Genomic DNA, 23194 nt, shown 5'->3' on the forward strand with positions numbered 1-23194 from the left:
AGCATAAGGTTCTACAAGTACAATCAGAAAGCAAGATTAAAATATGCTAATGCCTCATACAAGTTGAATATACTACTTCTAGCTGCAAAGTTATGACAAGTTTTTCTATACCGGAAATCAAGTTTGGTCCCCTCCTCTTCCAAAATAAATGCAATCTTAAAAAAAAGGCAATGTTAGGAGAAAGGAGTAGTTTTAAAAGTAATTCTCAGTTATAATACTGTATCACTTTTTAAATTAACTGCATTCTTCAAACAGGTATTACCTTTACACAATTTGTTTCTTTTTAAAACATGATTCAAATGGCATGGTTTCATAAATTTTAACCTGCTTAATACAGAGACCATAAGTATTAGACCATTCTGTAAAAATGGATATAGTCTACTGAAAAATTATAACTGTTTCTGTTTCAGAGCATGAAGTAAACAACGGGCCCCCAAACTTAGGTAAAATCACATTCCATACCAAAGGAATGAAATACAACTATTTTCGCTAAGAAGAGAAAGTGCAATTACTCAAAAACAAGATCAGAAATGAGACAAATCAAGTTACAATAACCAAAAAAAAGGCACAAACAAAAATAAACTACAATAAAAGAGGCCTCAAACCCTGGAAGTGGTTCCATGCAAAAAGTCTATGCCTATTCCGGACCCTACTAGAGCTATAAAGCCATTTGAAGGATCAGGGAGCAAGTCAACATTTTTTTAAATGTTTTAATTATAGTTACATACGAGATATAAGGAAGATATTTGAAGTATAAATTTTTACCCTATTTCACTTTTCAACAATTTTTGTACATTACATTTAAAAAAAAAAAGCCCTCTGTATAGCAAAACACTATCAGTAAACAACATTCAATACACTGTTGTATGCATTAGACTTCTTACCTTATTATATTCCACATGAAGTTTTTCTTGCTCATTTTCCAATTTATCCTTAATATTCTTTTGTTCGGTCATATTTTCCTGGATCTGAATCATGCGCATATTTCGCTCTATCACAAACAAAATCCAATAGTCTCTAGCTTCAATTGGATTTTTAACGATTATACATTTGTTTAAAGAAGTGCTACATATTAAAGTGTTAAGCAAAGAAAGTTAAAATGTAAAATTATTATAATACAAATACAGAGGTAGTCAAATGACAACCCACAAGCTTATTAAATACCCTAGGAATGGAATAAAACAAAAATACAGTTCAGCCTGTCCTTTTGATGCATGGGGAAGTTTATAGTCCACATTGGTCTGAGACAAAAAACTGGAAGAAAGTGTTTAGACCTGCATAAGGGAGCTCCTAAAGCCTTTGCTCTTGAGAGAGGACTTAAGGTCAAGAGGAAAAGCATGTACAAAGAAGAAAGAAAAAGATGCCAACTAGCTACCTTCCACTCCAACAAAAACATAGTTCCCATTCTCCTCCCTACATTTGAAGGCATTTGTGTTACCAAAAAGTTAAGAAGTCAAACATTTTTATTCATTGAAATGCTGAACTCTGTAGTCATTTGAATACAAAATCAGTTAGCTTTTTCTTCAGTGAGAAAAGGAAAAAGAATGAGAATATTTCCATAAATGTAAAGCTGATTGTTATAACTGAAGCCTTCCTATTTTTCTTTCATCAAATATTTTCTTAAAAATCAATTTCATAAAGCCCAAAGCATATGTACAGAATTTCCTATATAACTTTAGAAATGTGACTATCAGGTTCTCCTCCTTACCAAGATAATAATTCACAAAATCAGCAGTGAGAGCTGGCTGCTTATGTTTCCTCCTTCCATCCACACTGGAACTGGTATCTGAAGTGTCCACAGGAAAAATGTCTGTACTGATGCCCATTAATTCAGCTTTACGCATCAGTTTACGTATGGCCGAAGCGCTGCTAGTGAGCGGTCGTGGCAGCTTCTCCCTTGGAACCCAAGCCTGAGGCCTCGTGGTGCGAGCCAGTTCTGCCTTAGCACGATACTGCTGTAGTCTAGCATTGATTCGAGCCTATAATCAAAATCCCATAAATCAAAATGCAATAGAAAACAAAGTAATTTATGCCAGCATATATAATCTCCCTTGGAAATAAGTATACCATAGGCATTACTTTTAATATGAAATATCACAGTCTAATCAGTATTTTCCTCATTTTAGGATGTGGTACTCAAGAGGGAAAGACACAAATGGATATATATTTGATTTCACTTCCAAACTTTACAGTTCAGCAGCAGGATATTTTCTTAAACTTAGGTTAAAAATTCATTCTCAGTAAGAGAATTGTTATCAGTCACAGCTCTCTGCCTTCAACAAAAGTATTAATATAAATCTGCCAGCTCCCAACAATCACCTGTAGCAACAGTCATATCTAGGTTAAATGGTATTATGCTCACAAGTGGATAAAATCTGTTGCTTGTGCTTCAGAAAACAGATATACATATTGCATAGCATAAATACTGACACCTTTGCCCAGTTCTTTCATAAAAAACTCCTTCCACAGTGCCATACCGCTTTATAAATTAGTATACTAGCTGATAATAATGTGCCACGAAGACAATTTCAACAAAAGCAGGAATGACAATAGAAGCACGGTGAATATATTGCAGATGGCATCTATGTATCTGTGACCATCTGGGAGACCAATCCCAGAAGATCAAGTTGTAACAGGTAATCAGAAATACTGTCTGCAGGAATACTGTGTAGTGGCAATTTTGGCAGAAAATGACACTGGCATACACACTTTCAAAGGGATAAATCCAGCCGAATACCAGTTGCATTTTTGAGTACCTGCCCGTATAAAAAGGAAACTAGACTAAAGGGCGTTAATCCAATTGCCACACCACATGGTACAAGATACCCATGAAAGAAAAGCAACAGTATTCATATACCGTATTTACTCAACTCCAATATGAGGTTCTCTTTCCCTGTTCAAGGAGAAAACAAAGCCTCATTTGAGAATCAAGTAACAAGTGAAAAAACAGAAAAGGCAGCAGGAATCCACTCATTGAGGCACACAACCCAGAACAGAGGCACCCAAAAGTGTGGCAGGCAGGTGGTAGAAGGGAAGGCAGCACAGGGAATGGGGGCATGAGGGAGAAGGACAAGTGTCGGGAGGGGGGCAGACTGTGGGAGGAGCAAGCAGCAGGAAGGGTAACTGGCAGGGAGGGCAAGCACTGGGGGGGGTGAACCCCTCCCTCCCCTGCTACTTTCCCTACTGCAGTGGTTGTGGGGACAAATTTAAGATGACCCTCCAATAATCAGATTCTCTACATGAAAAATAATAACAAATTTATAATTATCTAAGTATAAAATCAAATTACTGGGGAGTCATCTTAAATTCAAAGACATCTTCGATTCAGGTAAATGGTTACATGGTTACATTTGAGACACATCTTTAATTATATGCATCATTGTTGATAGTAACATTACAGATACAGTTGATTCTGCACACAGACTCATTAGTTTCTGTCAGAGGTATAGCGATAAATCAGTCCATATCGTATTGGCACCAATAAAAGGAAAATTGACATTATTAGCAAGCAGCCTTGTTTGGCTGATGTGGCCGATAATGTCGCCAATAAATGCCGTGTGCAGCAGCAGCAGCATGCACAGGGACAGCTCGGCAGCTTGGAGACCATCAGTAAATTGGGGGGAAAGGGGCATGGGGGAGGGGTGTGTGGGGGGACACCATTTAAGGCCCCCACGATGCAGGAGGGAGTGGGGCTGGGGCAGGGTCTGCACAGCTGGGACAGGGTGGGGCACAAGACAGCCGTAGACAACTCGTCCAGGGGGTACAGGGCAGTTCCCACCACTGCATGCACCCCTGAGGGAGGCATGGGGGCCATGTGGCCCCCGGATCTGTGTGTGGGACAAGGGCAGGCTGCTGCTGCAGGCTCAGGGCTGGGGGCTGCGCCAGCCTCTTCCCAGCAGGAGGGTTGGGCTGCGCTGGGCTCGGAGCAGACCGGGGTGGGCGGCAGCACTGGAAGGAAAGGCTACGGGGAAGCTATGGCAAATTTTTGGGTGGCTATAGCCCACCCTGTAGGCCCCCCCCCTCCCAGCACCACCGCTGCCCTCCCTGCCCTAAGAGCAGCCCCAGCCCAGCCTCCCTGCCAGAAAGAGCCTCCCCCCTAGGTGTGCAGCGGTGGGAGCCGCCTCCCTTGCCCTCTGGACAAGCTATGCCATGGGTCCATCCCACACCCAACCCCACCCTGGCTGTGCAGCGCAGGGCACTGTGGGGACCCCATCCCAGCCCCAAGCCCTCCCTGACCATGGGGGCCTCAATCTGCCCACCCATGCCCCTGTCCTTCCCCACGCCCCTTCCCCCCCAAATAGACTTACCAGCTGGATGTTGTTCTCCATACTGCCAGGCTGCATATCAGCAATCAGATCAGTGTCAGCTGATATGGCTGGTCAATAATCTGCCATCAGCATTGGCCCAAAAACTCTTTATCGGTGCATGCCTAGTTTCTGTACATCAAAATCTAGAGCATGTCAAACACATGGCTTTCAGATAGGACCTGGCACCACAAACCTTTTCTATAGTCCACAACACCCTCTGCAATAAATAAATGGATCCATCTGCAGCTGCCTGGATACTGCAGTAGAAAAGAAAAAAGAGGAAGCAGGAACCAGAAGCACAGAGATCACGTTAAAGAGTGAGAGGAGGACAGAGAGAGGCAAGAAAAGGAAGGGAAGATTACCTCCAAGAGAGGGATAAAAAGGAGGTGGTCAAGTTCCAAATGGGTTAGTGGGTAAAAAGAATTAAAAAGAAAGTAAGGTGCTCACTGAACATGGAGGGATGTATGTGACAGAAGAACATGTCATCAATACATTTATATTTATTACACCTCAACTTCAAATGTGATAGTTTCACCAGTTAGAAGGGGTACATTCTACAGTTAGAAATGTATTAATTAATGATAGGTAGGAAGAAAGTCAGTGAAGACTGCCAATTTTTTAAAAAGTTACTGAATTGGAATCAAATTATGTATGTGAGAAGTTATACATACAGGGGATTGATTTGTTTTCTGTTGCCTTGGTCCCTTAACTCTCATTTATTATAATATTTACCACAATGTCTCTTAGATTTACTCCACAGTGGGGGAGAAGGGGAAAATGAAGGAAGTACTGCATCAGGGCATCTTTATCAGTGCAAAAATGTATACATATCCAATGCAGACTGAGTCTTTGGATTCTGGGAATAAGTCAAGGAAATTCATTCCTTTCCCAGCTCGATAATCTTAGTTTCAAAATGTTTTAAAGTTAAAATCTACCAAGAAAACTACAGTAGCCAAAAAACTTTACTGGATTACAACTTGTCTACATAGAGAATAACCTAAAGGAAGCTAGGGAGTAAATTTACAGTACACTAACTACTGTACCAGCTCTACATGTGGACACTTCCAGTGAGCCCTACCCACCCCTTTAGTTCTGAGCATATCGCTAAGTGGTTTTGACACAAGCTTCCCATGGCTATTTGCTATATTAAATATGATTTTCTTCAATTATTCAATAGTTTCAAAAGATCTGTTCTTATAAAGCCACACATTTCCTTTTAAAAGGGGTTAGAAATTTCTAAAAAGGGTTACAAAAAGTTAAAAAGCAATTTCATTTTAATTCATAACAAAAATTGCAGGCTATTATTTGTAGTAGGGCTGTCCAAATTTGAGCACAGAGACCTCCAACTGAACAGGGCCTCCAAACCCTCTGCTGCACAGGCAACGCAACATCACCCCACTGCCATGCAGGTCTCCTGCTATGCAGGCATGGGCTCTCCTGGCCCCCTCCTGCCATGCTGCCCTGCCCCACCCAGAGACCCTGGCTGCTGAAGCAGCAGAAAAAAAATGAAGGCAGTGGCAGCTTGCAGGGAGTCTGTGGGCTGGTGTTAACCCTTTACTTGCCAATGCAGGCTCACAAGCTGCCAGTTGCACACCCCTGGTTTATAGTAATGTAAAATTATATTAAAAACCCTGAAGTAAATGAAAACTAAGGTTAAACTAAAGTTTATTACTCAAAAATTAGGAAGTATCAGAATTAAAACTGTCCATTGAACTTTCATTCTGCTCACTTGTGTGCATGTTAGCATAATTATATGATCACACACCATTTTTTTTCCAAAGGACCTGTGCCCCAGTGAGCATACACTTCTATGATCTTCATTCAGTCTGTATGGTCCCTAGCCCCAAAATACTATTTACTGTATGCCTTCCAAATGATGAATTTGGAATACAGGATTTTTTTTAAAGTAATTTGTATGACACTCACCAGCATAACATGATTGTTTCATGTGCACTGGTATATTTATTATTTCAAGACTCCTGAAATTTATAACCTGTTTTACAGACAGGCAATTGATGCACAGAGCAATTTAAATAAAAAAGGTCAAAAAGCATCCACTAATTTTGCCCATCTTAAGGTATCTGATGCTAATTATTCTGAAAAGTCAAGCACTTTTGGCTACTTATATAGTGAATCACTCCTGTTGACTTCAAGCACGCTTGTTGGTACTCAGCTCTTCTGCAAATCTGAATGAAAATGTCAGGAAAACACAATTAATGACCAGCTAAGAAAAGTTCAGTTTTAATGATTTGCCCACCAAACTTCAGATAGAAACACTGTGGGAAAGACAGGTGCTGAATCCAATTTCTCAGGATAGCATTCACTGCCTTAACAATAAAACCATCCTTTTTCTCCCTGCAATCCAACCTCACTCATTAAACTTTTTCCAACTTCTGCAGCCCTTATTCATTCCTAAATCAGAGCCCACCCTATGGACTGCGTGATGTGATGCACCCAAAAATACCATGTGGAATCATGTAATTAAACACTGGATTACACTGTACATGTACAATGCAGCCAAATTAAGACTGAACAAGGAACATGAATTCTGACATATCCTAGTTTTTGAGGGCTTGACTTCAGTATAATTTCCTAGGTCTTTAGAAAACAACTAAAAAAACCCAGAAGCTTTATCACATGAAAGGTATACCAGTTCCCACAAGGATCTTCAGATACAGATTTGCATCAACTTTGCTCATGAAGCTACTCATAGGTGTAGTAGGTTGATACTCATTACTTCAACCCACCAAAAAAATACCACTTTACCATTTTACCAGTGAGCTTCATAGCAATTTGCTACTCAACACAGTAAATACCATTTTGCCGATTCTAAGTAGACTTATTTCCCAAAGAGGGACATAAAGATCACACTCAAAGGGATGTCAACCTATAACTGGAACTATACTATACAAAGGAGATGACCCTGCATGGCACACTGCCTGGCCCTAAAGATGCTGTACAGGGTCATCTTCTCTGCTATGATGGTAGCAACAATGGTTCGGCTCATGCACGGAAGGGCCACAATGTTTCGGTGATCCAGATTGCCAACACCACACAGATCCGGAATTGATATTGATCCCTTTCGGTTCTTCCCCCAGTTAACTGACACTTGTGGGATTTTGCAAGAACAACAGGACTTCACGACTATCTGCAGTTAATGATTTATATTTGGAGGAAAAAACAAAAAACCTTTTTCCTAAAATTGTATCAAAAAACATAGGGCTGACTTAACACATGCTGGTCAACTTGCAGTTGAAAACATACAGTATTAAGGCTCAGGATCTTAGATTCTATTCCAGATTATGAGGCACTGTTTTCCAGTGGTTACAGGCTCCGAATGTGTGTGACTATTACGTATGTCTCTAGCTTCTCTCTTTCCCCAAACATCCCTACTCTCCCCTGCAGTTTATCTCAGCTGTCCCTCTGCCAGCAATCTGCCTCTCCCATCCCCACCTCAGAACAGAGCCAGACAGTTTCCTTCTTCTGAATTTTTGAGCCAAGCCCCACAGCGTGACCTGGATACTAGGTAAGGAAATCACAAGTACAATTGTACCTAGTTCTGCAGCAAGTGAAAACAGGCTTACCATAGAAAGTGTTCTGCAACCTTAACTGTATTTATGCTACCACCTACAAAAACGGAAGAATTTTCTTTAACATGCACATTGTAAAATGTCTAACTGCTTCCTGCTTTTACTTATTTCTTCTAATTTTTATTTTAAGATTCCTTAAAAAATACTACAGAATTAAAGGAGAATTAGAAATTGTTCTACTACAATAAACTAGTCAGGATTATTTTAATTCAGATGCTTACATGAAAGTCCTTTCAACTATTACATTTTGGAGGAATTAATTCTTTGAGTGTACAACCTAAAGATAATTTGCTGCCACATTAACCATATGCCACTAGTGTATTCCAAATTTCATTTTTAATTACAACAATTCCACCCTTCTCCTCTCCCCCTTCTTATTTAACATGGAAGATTCATACATGTGCAGTTCTGGAATTAATACAGTACCTGTGCTTCTGGCGAGAGCTGTTTCTCTCTTTCCTGTAAGGACATTTTACAATAAGACTGTAAAGCCAAATAGTTCTTCCGTTTCCATTTTCTGTCTAGCCTGTCTGCATGCTGTTTACAATAAGCAAAAAAAGGATCTGCTATATCCTGTTTCAGTAACAAAGAGAGAGATGAGAGGGGAAAGAAAATAATTCTAGTTAGAAAAAAAGGGTATGATAGAATATATAGCCATCATTCATGCAAACCATTTCACATATTCAAGTAGATAAGTTTCATAGAAATAAGTATTTTTAGGTCTCGCCTACACAAACTTGTAATCAGTTGTGTTAATTTTTCTTTTATTGTTTAACAATTGAATTCAACTGATGCAACCCTCATACAGACATTCAGATTTTTAAATGGGCATACTGGTTTTACATAATTTATCAAGGAATCAAATTAAGTTGATATAAGCCAGGTTTAAATTAGTTTAAGAGTATGCAGGCGAGAGAGATGCACTAGTTTAAATGAACTGTTATTTAAGCTCATTACTTCCTCCTTAGACTACTCCACAGTTTATGAAACACCACAGTTTATTACAAAATTTTAGTTTTCTTCTCAAATTCATAAACTATATAGTTTAAACTTTACTTTGTTTTCACACAGAAAAGGTACGCTTATTAAACTGCTAGGGACAAAGAATGATTGCTCAGTTTTTAAAAAGTCAATGTCAACTTCAAAAGTTTAACTTTAAAAAGACAGACTTATTTAGATAAAATACTCTCAAATTGATAGTTTAGGTGAAAAAAAATTAAAATACTATTCAAATATCAATTCTATACAAAATTTATTCTAGGAACATGGTCACTGCATATGCAATTTTTTAAAAGTTGTTTAAATCCTCACAGTTACAGAGCACTGAGAAAGATCCTACCAACATTCAATGTGTCACGTATCCAGGTTGTAGCTGTATTGGTTTAGAGGAAAAGGCAATCAGGACTTGTAGTAGAGATGATATCTTTTATTAGACCAACAAAATTTTCACCAAAAAAATCTTAATTAAAGAATTTTTTTGCAAAAATCTTGTTGGTTTAATAAAAGATATCATCTCTGCTATGAGTCTTGATTACCAACATTCAAGGCACTTCACTGTTCCACAATTCTGCAAGTTAACGAGAGGAAAACGGAACAATCTTCTATGCAAAAGGCTTTATCGGCAATTCAAACAGCAACATAAAGCAGCACACAAAAAAGCATTTATGGCATTATGATTTCACTAGTCATAAAGATGGGATTAGAAAATGGAGTCAATTTCCTGTACTGAAATTGATGAAGATTAGGCATTCAGATCTAATGTCAGATTTTTTTCCCTTGAAGCAATTCATAAAAATATGTTTACCGGTATATTTTAAATACTAAAGATTGATGTAAAAACCATCTTCTTTCCTTCTGAAGTGTTCTTACTTGCTGTTTGATCAATTCCAAGAACCATTGACTACTCTGGTGCCCAAACTGCTTAATAGAATATTTGATCATTTCAAAAAAAGTCCTGTAAGGAAACCCTTAACTATATTTCTTTCACACACACGTGCATGCATGCACGCACAATCTCTCTATAAAATTTCTCCTGAAGAAATACTGAACAGAAGATGATCACTACCCAGATACTGATATTCCCAAGAAAAGTGGCATTATGTAAAAATCTATACGTAATGCTTTGCTATAGTTATAAGGAAATAACTTATTTTTATTTGTTTCATTTTTCTCTCGATTTCTTCAAATGTTTTTTGTCTGGCTTAAGTGCCTGAAAAGTGCAAGAGCAGACTAAGACTGGCTGAAACCAAGATGGACTGCAACTTCACAGTTTATGCTAAAGTCTTTCATTCCCAGGCTATTTTGAAGGTAGAAACTTGTCACTGTAGTTTATACTAAATCTGGCACTAGATCCCATACCTGTCTGCCTCTGCCCCCCACACACCCTTGCTAATTCTCCATTTCTACAATAGTAAACAAACAAAATACTATTCTTGCCTGTCAGGAAACACCTACTTAGTCATTACAGACAAATATAATATTTTACTTTGTTTTAAATGTATATATCTGTATATTTAGATTTCAGAGGTAGGATAATAAGTAACACAGTTTTCCTCCACAGAAATTTAAATTAACAGCTCTCTCAGATTAACCTCAACAAAGTATACTTGTTTATAATTAGCTATTTAAAGACATACTATTTTTTTATGTGAAAAAAATGCCAAAGGCATACAACTGGTGGGAATTCACACAATTGGCTTCTTTAATGTTAAACCCAGTCCATTAGTCTCAACACATATTAGCTCAAAGCACAGTATTTATCTTTCCAGAACATCATCTTGCAGGAACCAGTTATTTTAGTGAATAGTTCTGATGGAAAGCAAATTATGGTCTGAGTGGTCAGCTCTTCCAAAAATAAAAAGCAGAGATTCCATTGTAGATAATGAATGGCAAAGAGGCCTGTATATGCATGTGTACTTCTCACTCATTCATACATAATTTATTTTCTGTTGTGTATATTATATAAATAAGAATGTGAACTGCTATATCAAAACTATGGTCAGAACACTCGACAGAAAAAAATATTTCAAATGAACAAATCATAGAGCAGAATATTGTCATATGGACTGCTTAGTTCATATTATTAAGAAGAAAACTAATAAGAATAAATGCGTGTTGAGAAAATGGAGTTTCAGTACCTTAACTGGATGAAATTATTGCTAATTTAGAAAAGTAGAGTCTAAAGGAAAGTTAGAAATCACTACATGGCAATGAAAATTAGCCACTTATAAATATTACACTAAAAAACTTATACACAAAATATTAGAATAGAAACATGGTCAGATTCTCAGGCCCAGCTTGATGCTGTTTATATCATTTAAACAAAGGGATAGAATCTGGCTGAAACTGGAAAATTCAACAAAGCAGGGGGGACTTCCAAATTGCAGTGAAACTGTCAAACTCTCTCCTCCCTGACAGACGCATTTCCAGAAAGAGAGGGGCAAAATGAAAAAGATAGACAAATGGATTTCCCCTGCCTCAACTGGTGTATGGTTTCTTTAAAACCATAGCTAGACGTCAAGCCTAAAATCAGGACCTTGACAGATTGAAACTTTTTCCTGGTCAAACTAAACAGAAGAAAACTGGCAAAATGTCTAGTGATACTCTCACACTACCAAAAAAGCCTCTCACTTATATTCTCATAGCAGCATCTTAAAATAAATGCTCATCAGACCAGGGTTACCAAATGACAGTAAATTTATGGACACCACAAGATAACATCCTAAAAACACCTGTCCATGAAAATCTGTTAAAAAAATACAAAAATGAAAAAATAAAAAAATAACAGCCTTCCATGAACACCCAGAGCCACTGGAGCTTTAAGCTCTGTCCCAGGGGAAAAAACGTAGGCAATGTGAAACGACAGAGCATAGCAGCACCACTTGATGTCTGAAGGCAACCCAGCACCCTGCATGGAACTCTTCTCAGCACTCTGCAGCTCAATGGAGCCAGCATTGACACTTCCCCCAGCATGAGCCATGTGCTGCCACTGGGTCCCATTTTCCATCCCACATCTCTAACAGTCATTTGCATTAAAAAAGTACAGGGAGAAAAAGGTATGACCTGAACATAGCTGCCAGCTATGGATGCCCAGCCCTAAAAGCCCTGCACAGTCACAAGGCGCATAGGGTATCTAGGGAGTAGGGGGAGCGGCGTGTGGAGTGACACCCCCCACTAACCTGGAAGACTTTGAGAATAGGACACCAGAAGCAGCTCTCAGAGAGCCTGTACTGCTGCCTCTGGCTCAGCAGCAGCAGCATAAGTTCCTGCTGTTATGGCAGCATCTGCAGCTGCCTTTGGAGTAAAGAATGGAGACCCCTGGCAGGTAAAAATCCTCTCTTCCTCTCTCCTTCCCCCGCTCACACTTCAGTGATCACCCTGCCATCCCCAGACACTGAAAAGGCTTGATATGCCTCTGCTGGGGGGTAGACTAGAGTGGGGATAGCATCTGCGGTTGGTCATGTCAGTCGGGGCAGCCAACCCAAGAATTTTTTTTATTTTTATTTTTTTACTGACAACCTGCAAATTTACTGACATCTAAAACTTTCTGGTATTATAGCCTTAAATTTAAATTGCAACCTTCTTAAGGCTTAAAGCAGCTGGCAGTATTATATTTATATTATGTAAAACATATTAGTAAAGATGTGTGTCATTAAAAAGGATGGTTGTCACTAAAATTACTGGGTTGATAACCCTGCATCAGCCCCTGGAAACCAAAATAATGCACAGTTTTAAATTTCCCACCTAAGCTTTTGTTATGACACTTACATTTTATATTTTTCCATAACAGGTGCAACATAAACCTACCTCCTCTGCTGCTGCTTCTGACAACAATCCTTCCTTCTGAGCACAAGTCACATGAAAATAAGCTCTACACATCCCAGCATCACAACTAATACAAACACCAGTTCTGGCAAAGCGAGGATCTTCACAGAAACTGCATTCCTAGAGCAAAACAAAGCTAAACTTAAGTACAGAGTAAACAGTACAGTAAAGATCTCAAATATAATTTTACTTGCTATTTGGCATAAAGCAAACATAATGTAGATGATTCCTTCACAGGCAAAACTTGTATTCAATTTTATTGATGGATGAGTTTAGTCTTATGAGGTATGTAGAGGTAAGTTTCAAATAGATACTGTGCCCCACTTTCCTCTTCATCCTAACTATTTAATAGAAACAGTACTTGATGCATACTGCACTGTCAACACATCAAGGACCTAAACTTGTTTGAGACAATGTTGAGTTACTGATTACCTCCCGCAAACTAGAGAAAATTCAGAGAAGAAAAAATAAGCAAGCAGTGTTCTATAGAATACTGTGATGTTAAAAAAATATTTAAATCTATATCTTCTTAGTTAAATGACAAATAAGGAGTGAGGATGTGCTCAAACTATCAAGCAGTAATTGAAACATATTAGCACTGAGAATACATGAAAGTCATGGATCAATGAATAACAAGCATTAAGATGATAGGCCACATACTTCATAGCTTCCTGCAGGTGTTCTGTTATGCCCTCTCATTTCTGATACAGCCTTACAGAAAATGTCCCCATAAAGGGACAGCAAGGTAAATTACTACCTCTGATGTTTAGAGTCTGCAACAAGGAAATTCTTTTGTCCGAAGCACCAAGCATTGTATGGGTTCTTTATTTTTTTTTCATCTCAATCATTTTTCTGGTGTCTCAATTTGCATGAGAATGAACAGACTTGAGTCACTAATACAGAGACTATTCCTTGAAATGTTTATATTGATCAGATGCGGTATCCCCAAAGATATAAACAGAGATGTCATTGTCATAAACCCTATTACGTTTTTGGAGGGGGCAGAGGGAGGTGAAGTTCACAGGGTGGCAGGAATGTTTTCTTGCATTTTACTGTACTCACATGGCACGTGTAGTTTCACTGGAAAGCCCATGTTATGCCATTTATGTAACTGTTATCACTGTATAGATTATTTTATGCTGCTTGTATATATCTTTATGATTTTGGATATGGGGGTTCCCCTTGTCAAGGAAAGGGAATGGATGGAAATGCTAAATCTCTCTTGCTATTGTGACCCTACAGCAAGAAGAATTGGCACTCCCAGACCCAGAGAGACAGGTCCCAAAGCACTGCCTGCCTGTAATCAACCTCTATAAGCAAAGGCATCTGAGAGGATGGCCTATCCTGCCAGAGGAATGCCAGGTAGCCAGGGAGGCCAGAAACTTGAAGAGTTCTGACGATTCGTGGACAATTAGAATAATGCTGATGAGGGTGCTGGCTTGCAGGTTAAAAGCTAGTTAGGATAGAATAGAGCTCTTTGAATCTCAAGCTTTGGGGGCTCAATGACCCCAGCAGTCAGAGCTGGCAGAATCTGCAGGAAAGCTGAATTCTGGAAATACTGGAACATCTCTTAGAAGATAAGATATAGCTAGATGAGAGGATAAGAAATTTTACTTCTTTTGCTTTTCTGGCTCCAAATATATAGTGAATTTTTCTTGTGAAAATCTTTTATCCTATGAAATAAATGCTTTTGCGGTTTTGTCTCCTTACTGCCTGCCTGTAGGAGTGGTTTGTGGGCAAGAGGAACTCCAGGCTAATCTTTTCCACAGGAAGGGGGACCTATAATTTCTTTCATAACCCAAAAGGGTGGCCACCTGGAGCTAGCAGAAAGTTCCTCACCACCTGCAGGGTTTGGTATTAAGGAAGCAAAGCTGAGGCTTGCTGGGGTAGGAAGGTATCCCAGGGCAACCTCAGTATGTTCCTGGAGGCAAGTGGAAGTACAGTGAAGACAAACTTGGGGACTCTGTGGGGTCCCTGCAGAAAGGTTTATGATTGTCATCAACTGAATCTTCAAGATCATGTCATCTTTGTCAATGAAATGGAGGAAAAGAAATTTAGCTTAAGCATAAGAAAAAGTTCCCAAACATTGCAAAATAGTCTTCTACAATAAATGATGAAAGCCTTGATCACTGCAGTCATTTAAAATTAGACTACACTAGGTACACAGAGGGAAGAGTAAGACATGACAGATGGGAGATGAACAAGCTAGTCTGATTTAAAATTAATGTCAGGATTTTTTTTTTAAACTATAACTCAAAATCTCATGCCCAGGTATTACAAAGAGCTACTTAAAATACATCATCTTACACAACTTCTACAGCAATATGTAGACAGAAATGAGTTTGTAGAACACAAACTCGTTATCTATCAAATGGAATTTTCCAGGAATGCTATTTTTTTCTGTATCCTTGCCTTGGTAAGTTCAAAATTATACTCATGTCACTTTGCTTTGTGACTAAGTATACCTTTCCAAATTAAGGGGAAAATTGATGCACTACATTTCCAACAAATAACTATATGGGGACCAAGTATTTTGCCATTTTAGAATCAGAAGAACTAATAAAATCACAATAAAATCATATGAAGTCCAATAACTCATTTAGAAAATTATCCAACAGTTTCAGCAACTTTAGGACTTATTCAGATGAGGTAGGAATTACTTCACCTGAAACTGCCTTATATTTGTTGTTATAGAGTGACATATGTCACTCTATAACAACATAGAGTTATATGTTACTCTCTAAAATTGTTAGAGTAACACACTTGTTGTTATAGAGTAATTCCACTGCAATAATAAAGTGACTAAGAACAGACTGAAGAGCTTTACTGAGAAGTTAAAGAAAAAATTCCATGGTACATTCCATGGCAGTAGAACTACAAGAAATACAGGGACCCATGCCCAGCAGGCACACTGATACAGTCAAAGATTGACAGAGTATGCTTAGGCAATACATTTAACATGTGATTTACTGAAGCTGCAAAGGAAACTTTGGCAAAATATAAATTACCCATATCAGAATTTGCATGCGAGACCCAAAAAATATTTGTACTATAGTTAATATTCCATCCTATCAATATACTGCACTGCTTTAAGTCAATAACAATGCTAATAACTCTGGACTACTTAATTCTATGGTCCTTTTTATACCCTTAGAACATGCCCAAATTCCTACGTCTGTTCTTGTTAATCAGGTCCCCGTAAGCTCATTAGAGAACCACTCATAATACATAAAACAATTTTGTATATCAGCCTACCACAAAACGTTGGAGGGGGTGTTTGGGGGGGGGGGGGGGGGGGTTTAAGTTCCTGTTTGTGAAAGGTTACCTGACACTTGAGAATATCTCCATATGTAACACTGAAAAGACAGCAGCAGCACCACAATCTTCCCCAAGTGTAAGAAAAAGAATAGGCCATCTACATAGCAATTCTTTGTTATCTGCTGAGTACCATTTTATGCCAATTGTGATGGTACATTGTGTGATTTGCACATGTGCTCACTTATGAACTGGACTAAGAACAATTACATTTCACATAAAAGTCTATTTTAGAAAAAAGGGGCTGTTGTTCAGTTCAAGGTGGGGCCCTGATGTCCTTCAATTTTTGTCTAAAATGTGCTTTGCAGCAATCCTTTTGAAAATTCATTGTTAATTTAGGATTCCAGAGAACCTAAAATAGTTCTTACTGAATGTACATCTGTCCCCTTTCTTCTTACGCATCATTTTCCATTTCACTATTCTGATTCCCATACAAACCTCTTTTCCTTACATTCACATGTTGGCAGACTGCCACAAACAAACATTTTTAAAAAAGGCAATTAGCATATTCAGAAAGAACAAGGAAACTGGGGCAAGCAAGTGAAAAGTAAGAGGAGGAAGGAAGGGGAAGAAAGGCAGCAACACACAACTAACTTATTGCATTTCTCGTCCTGGATTCCACTATATTTGTAACAATGGAATTACAAAAAGCAAGAAAATATAATATGTGATATCATATGTAAAGAAAGAACAATTATCCATGCATAGTATATCTTTTCTAATCTTACCTTGGCACCATATTTAGAATAGTTCATTTCTGTCAGTGTTACTGGCCGCAGTTTGTCAATGTCTCCAAATGCCACTCCTGGAACATAGAGGGCACAAACGATATGGACCCACCTACAACAGCAGATAAAATTTGGCTATCACAAATATCAACAATGCTTTGCTCTTACACTATGCTCCTCATTTACAGCTCCCAGCTTTAGAAGGAAGTGAAAATACCATCCACATTTTACCCATAAGGCAAGCAAGAGGTAGAGGTGTATTGTGCACTCATGCACTTCTCTCCTATCGATTTTTTTTTGACCGCTTCACACAAATCCTGGCAACATTGTCTTTCATTCATTGTTTGGCTAAGTAAAATAAATCTTGCCCCCTCTCTCTAATTCTGTTCACTTCAAACACTGCACAATTTTTAGGCTGACTCTGGTAAGCAGTGTAGGAAAGGAACTATGAAAGAAAAAGAGAAAAAAAAAAAAAGAAACAGAGGTTATTTTATCAGGTATTCAAAGTACCAACAGGGACCCTATCTTCCTCTTCCCTTCCTCCAATGAATGGCACCCAAAATTTGCTGACCCAAGAACAACAATACTGAGCAAATAATGATACAGGAAACACCACATAGTATATTTTTACTCAATTTGCTACAAATGAAACAGACATAACACACATCCCAGGGCTCAGAGGTCCTATTCCTTTATGAAAGGGAGAATTAGTGGGAGGAGAAAGTAGAAGTACTAAGCCTAAAGTTATCTGAATTTTAGAAAACCATGCTTAATGAACAAGACCCAGAAAACATATATATATATATATATTTTTTTTTAATAAAATTATATCAAATTGCAAGAAATATTTATATTCAAGAGGAAACTGTATTCTCAGAGCTGGTACATTCCAACTTATCACATCTTTTATTAAAGTATAGAACACCTTTCCTGATACGGACTATTAAAGGAATATAGTGAAAATTATTTCACATACACCATATTCACCCAAATCCAAGATGAAGTATTTTACCCTCAAACAACAGGGCTCTGGCCCCTCACTCCTGCCACAGCAGTGGGGTGTGAATTTAAGACAATCCTCCAATAATTAGATTCTATATATGGAAACCCATAACAAAATTATAATTTTACATGCAGAGAATCATCTTATATTTTAAAACATCTTGGATCTGGGTAAGTATGGTATTATTATATAAATGGCACATGATGGTTTCCTACAATTCAAGAATTTAGTTTTACATTAAACAGTCCTGGGGAGAGAGAGATCAAAATCCAGATCTCAGCTCTTATATGAATGCCCTAATTACTAAGTTAAAATAATACTCCCCTCTCTTTACCTCAGCAAATCTTGAATTCTTTTATTACAAAGTGGAAAAACCAACAAAAAACAAGAGAACAGATAGAGGGCGACTCAATCCCAAAATAGCCTATTGCTTGGTGGCTGGGACATGTTGTCCCCTGGGAGATCAGAACAGTTGGTTTGAACCCTCAACTGTCAAACACTGAAATCCTGTTTCTAAGCTAATGATACTCAACAAAGGTGCCACAGCACCCTAGGGTGCCTTGAGACCCTTCCAGGGGTGCTGGTAGGTACCATGCAGTGTTAGCACTGTTAGGAGTGCAAACATGATTTGCAAGATAAATCTAGAGCTTTCAAATGGAAGCCATGCTGTTTAAAACATTCCAACTTGTTGTGGTATTTCTAAATTCTCTGCAACAAAAGAATTTGTCTATTACTTTTCTGTAGTCAAACATCAAGTGAAAGCTAAGAGCTGATTTTTTCTAAACACCGAACTACCAGAGGCAGGGCACACACCTCGTTCATCAGGTTAAAGTGACAAATGCCACAAGAAAGAATTCTGCGTCCCATACAGACATTCTTTCTCTTGGGAGAATGACTGGTTTAACAGGAGAAGTCCTGCATGTACACGTGTTCAGGATATTTCTCCCAGAGCAAAAGAAGCTAGTTGAGGAGAAAAATAACCCAAGAACAACCAGAATTAAATCACTCCCAGGAGAGTGAATGTCTATATGTGTTCTCTCCTGAGACAAGCCACAGCACAGTCTTCCAGTATCCCAGGGTGTTTTGCTCCCACACCCCCACACCTCCAGGGTGTGTTACTCACTAGATTCTACCGCTCCAGCTGAGCTAGCAACAGAACACACCACCTTCACAATCCCTGCACTATGCTGCAGGGAGACAGACTGATCCTGAGCAGTCTGGGTCTTTTTCTTTCATAGTCCCTAACCAGACTAAGGGAGCCTAGAAAGCATGAGGAGATGCATGCGCAGGGGCCCTCAGGATGCACAACATCAGCACTGCAAGCTCTCTGCTCTCCAAGGACTCCAAATTCAAATATCTGTTTAGACATCTCTATGTAAGGTTTTCTACTGGTAAAAAAAAAAAAAAAAAAGAGACAAAACAGGGAGCATTCTTCCAGATCATTTGAACATGTATGCAGCACCTCTTCCAGGCCTTAAGTAGGCCTCCAGAGAAGCAGGATTTAAGGCACAATTGTGTCTGCCCCTGCTTTATACTGGGAGCCTTGAGGGACTTACATGGCAAATCACAGACTGACCCATGTGAGCTGGAAATCCAGCGCATCAGAAAAGACTTGATTAACTGAGTCTGCTGGAGCACATAACTGATGCACCTGGTGTTGCATCAGGTGCAGGTGTATAAGCAGGGCAGCACACGTCAGCACTGAGAAAATGGCAGGCAGTGTGCTTTGAACCAAAACACATTCAATGTGCTCTAGTTCAAAGCACAACGCTATCATTTTCTCAGCACTGATGCATGCTGCACTGCTTATACACCTGCATCCAACACAGCTTGCTAATTAAAAGTGCCCAGCGCTGCATCAGGAACATGTGTAAAAATGCCCCGTGGCAATCACAGACTGACTCACATGAGCACTGAACTAACAAGTTTGGATACTGATGCCAACAGTATAATCAGAGCAATAAAGTTCAGCTCAGACTAAATGCCAGAAACTTCAGCCAGCTTCTCAGACAGGCTTCGCAAGCCTATACTGAACTTTTGCTACATAGGCAGTAGCACCCAGGTTAACTATTGTTAAGCTAACTTATATAGATCTACACAAGCCACATTCACTACAGTGAAGACATTCTTAGTATCTGGCAGTGACTCAAATATAGCATAACCTGAGGCTATGGTAATGCTGTCAGGCTGTCTGACTGAAGGGCTATATCAGTAATTGTCAGACAAATTCATAATGTACTGTGACACCCACCTGCTAGAACATAATACAGCAGAGATGCACAGGACAATTTTCTATCTGCATCAGTGTGACAGGCTCTAAACTGTGGACCCTTACTATCAACTTTTACATGCCTCTGTCTAACAAGTCTGAACTACTATAATGTATTCTGCTAAGTACCTACCTTAAGTCGATTCCAAAACAGAACTATTGCAGCAAACAACAGCCTTCTTTTTAAGCAACGCATCTTAATCTGATATAAAAACTTCCAAAATCTTTTGCTTCCTTAAAGAGTTTTAGACATCAATTCTGACTTATTGGGTCCTAAATGGACCATCCTACAGATGCAGTTAACCACTGTAAATGTTGGAGCTGGACTTTTCTTCTGCATTTGGGCCCTTAATATCATTAGACGACCACATCAATTTGCCCCATAGTTAAAATTACATGTTGCAAAGTATATCACTGGTGCAAGTCACAAATTTCATTGATCACTGATTTTTCTTTGTAGGCCAAGTACATTGCACACACAAAGATTATCTTTGATTCATCCAGGCTTTGTCATAAATACCCTGTGCGTCACCTTGCCACACCTTTTATTTTCAGAGACTTGTTTCCATCTCTCACTCTATTGACCAGCAAGTCACTTTGTCCCAATTACACCATGCTAGGGACCCTTCATACTCATCCTTACATTTTTCCCCCCTTTCATCCAAGAGGTCATCAATTTAAATTCAGCTGTGACCTATACAGAGTTGGGATGAGAGTGTAAATGGCTGCCATCAACTAGTTCCCTAACCTAGGGCTGTCCAACTTCTAAGCACATGGGGACCCTAGGGGCTACATACTACATGGGCTGCACAAGGTGAAGCACATGCCAGTGGGCCACATGTCACACAGACATTCCCTCCACTCACCCACTTCATGCCCAATTGGGCACCCCACCCATCCCCGTACAATGCACCCATCCCCTACCACCTCATCATGCAGGCACAATCCCCCACATATGACTGTTCTCTCCACGAGTGCACACAGCACCAGACATCCTCAGCTCCTGCACACAATGCTGCACTTCCCCCAACTATTATTATGGACAGGCCCAGTGGAAACTGAAAACTTGATCAGAGGTAGGAAGCAACAGCCTGAGGAAGGAGTGCGAATCTGGAGGCTCTAGCTGCTGTTGTAGCCAGAACAATGTGGGGGAGCAGCAGCCAGGCAGGAGCCTAGGGGTTGCAATTTATCCCCAACGCATTACAAATTGGACAGTCCTGCTCTAATCTATGACTGGTGGACATTTTTACACATGCAATGAACCGGAAGTGGAGGGGGGGGGTGGAGGGAACCCGCCAGCCCAGGGCTGCTCCAACCCAGCTCAACGTGCTGCAGAGGGGCAGGCTGGGGCACAAGAGTGCTCGAATGCAGGGCTAGCCAGCAGGCAGTCCCTTCAATAAATCACCCTTATGCCCCAGCCAGCCCCGTCAATGTCTACATATGTGTTGCTGTGCTCTAAAGAACTCCACCATCAGAATAGTACTTGTATTTACAAGTATTATCCTACGGCGGAATTTATTAGTTTACTGAGGCTTAACAGGGCCACACATGTAGATACTGAGACTTTTACTGCAGAGCTAATTAGTCAGCTCTGGAGTAAATGTCTCATTTAGATATGCTTGGTGATTCTCAACCAGGGTGCTACAGCTGTTGGCATTGTTGGGCATGGACACATGATTCACAAGATAAACCCTGGGATTTCAAATACAAAATCAAAGTGTTAAAAACATTCTTATTTGCTGTGGTCTTTCCAAGTTCTTCACAACAGAAAACTGTTCTATTATTTTTCTGTAGTCAAAAAATGAGAAAACTGGGAGCTCACACTTTTTGGTGGATGCCTTGAATCTAAAAATATTGAGAATCACTGACACAGTATTTGGACTACAAATTAGTCTGATGTCAGGAGCTCCATGTGTCGCTCTTTCTCATTTACCCAAGATCAATAGGGAATGGCCCAATAATGCTTAGAACATTTAGTAAATTTTGGACTTGAGTGTTCTAAATTTATCATATTATAGCCATACAGCCAAACAGAAAAATGCCATCATGTTGAGTGCGGGGCTTGGAAACCTGAGGGAGAAGTAAATTAAAATATTTTTTACAATTCAAGCGCCGTGAACATGCAGTGTAAAAAGTAGATTATCAGACAGTATATTCATCACAACCCACTCACTACTCGATATATTTTTATAGTCATATTTGCATCAGGTAGAAATTGTACTAAAAGATAATAGTGAAAAGCAGAACGTTTACAGATCACTCAGTTTGCCAAACAAAATTAGCACAGACTTATACCAGTAATTAATTAGAAAAGTTTTATTTGACAGCAGATCAGTAAGCATTCCTGCTACTTAAATTTAATTGAGAAATTCACTTTAAAATATGAGTAAATCTGGTTTTAAAACTGATAAATAATTACAAGTGAATGCATTTTCTGGTGAGCTAAATGTGTTTTTCCATTGTTTCTAACTCCCACTGTATATACAAATGGGAGTTGGATTACATGATTTTTTGTATCAACTATAATTATGTACAGGCCCAATGCAAACTGAAAACTTGATCAGGGTCAGCTCTAATGTTGTCTTTTAATTACGGCGCTTATGATCTTGGCCACAGCAGTGGACAGGGCGTTGTCATGCTGTCCCTGTTGCAGCCAGGATTAAAACAAATTTAGGTCTCTCAAATGTTCCTTCCAGTTTTCCCACTGCTCCATAAAAAGTGTAAATTTGCATAGGCTTATTCATCACAGTGCAAGTAGCCAAATGTACCAGGATAACTATATAGCTGAATGCCAGGTGGTATACAAAATCAAGGATCTTCTTACTCCCTGTTGGGAAAGCAACTGGAACTGTCCCTATAAAATCTCCTTCCCCTGCACAGGAAGCAGCACTATGATAGGAAGTAAGAAGGCACTGGCTTTGTACAAACGTTCTGTTTCTCCAGGGAAGTCCCTGCTCTCCCAGGAGAAACCATGAGTGTTAAGACTTTCAGGCTTTTTCTTCCAGAATAAAAATGGCTGCACCAGAAGAAAAATAACATGGAGACAACCAAGGTTAAGTCTCTCAGGAGAGTTTCTCCCGAGAGACCTAATATCTATGTGTGTTCTCTCACAAGAGAACATAGTCCTCCAGCATACACCCCTTTCCCCCCCAGGAGAG

At 39.3% G+C, this 23194-nt stretch overlaps 1 protein-coding gene across 7 annotated transcripts in view; it reads right to left on the reverse strand.

Moving 5' to 3' along the window:
• Positions 1-23194, reverse strand: part of PHF14 (PHD finger protein 14) — a 312624-nt gene that overhangs the window by 214596 nt on the left and 74834 nt on the right. For all 7 annotated transcript variants that reach the window (XM_059728970.1, XM_014603199.3, XM_014603196.3 and 4 more), the window contains exons 6-10: positions 16765-16876; positions 12704-12841; positions 8324-8470; positions 1709-1979; positions 885-991 (exon numbers count right to left, since the gene is read on the reverse strand). In XM_059728970.1, the coding sequence (XP_059584953.1) occupies positions 885-991; positions 1709-1979; positions 8324-8470; positions 12704-12841; positions 16765-16876 (775 nt within the window). The remainder of the gene's footprint in view (positions 1-884; positions 992-1708; positions 1980-8323; positions 8471-12703; positions 12842-16764; positions 16877-23194) is intronic.

The sequence above is a fragment of the Alligator mississippiensis genome, chromosome 5 (assembly GCF_030867095.1).
Source record: "Alligator mississippiensis isolate rAllMis1 chromosome 5, rAllMis1, whole genome shotgun sequence".
NCBI lineage: Eukaryota > Metazoa > Chordata > Crocodylia > Alligatoridae > Alligator > Alligator mississippiensis.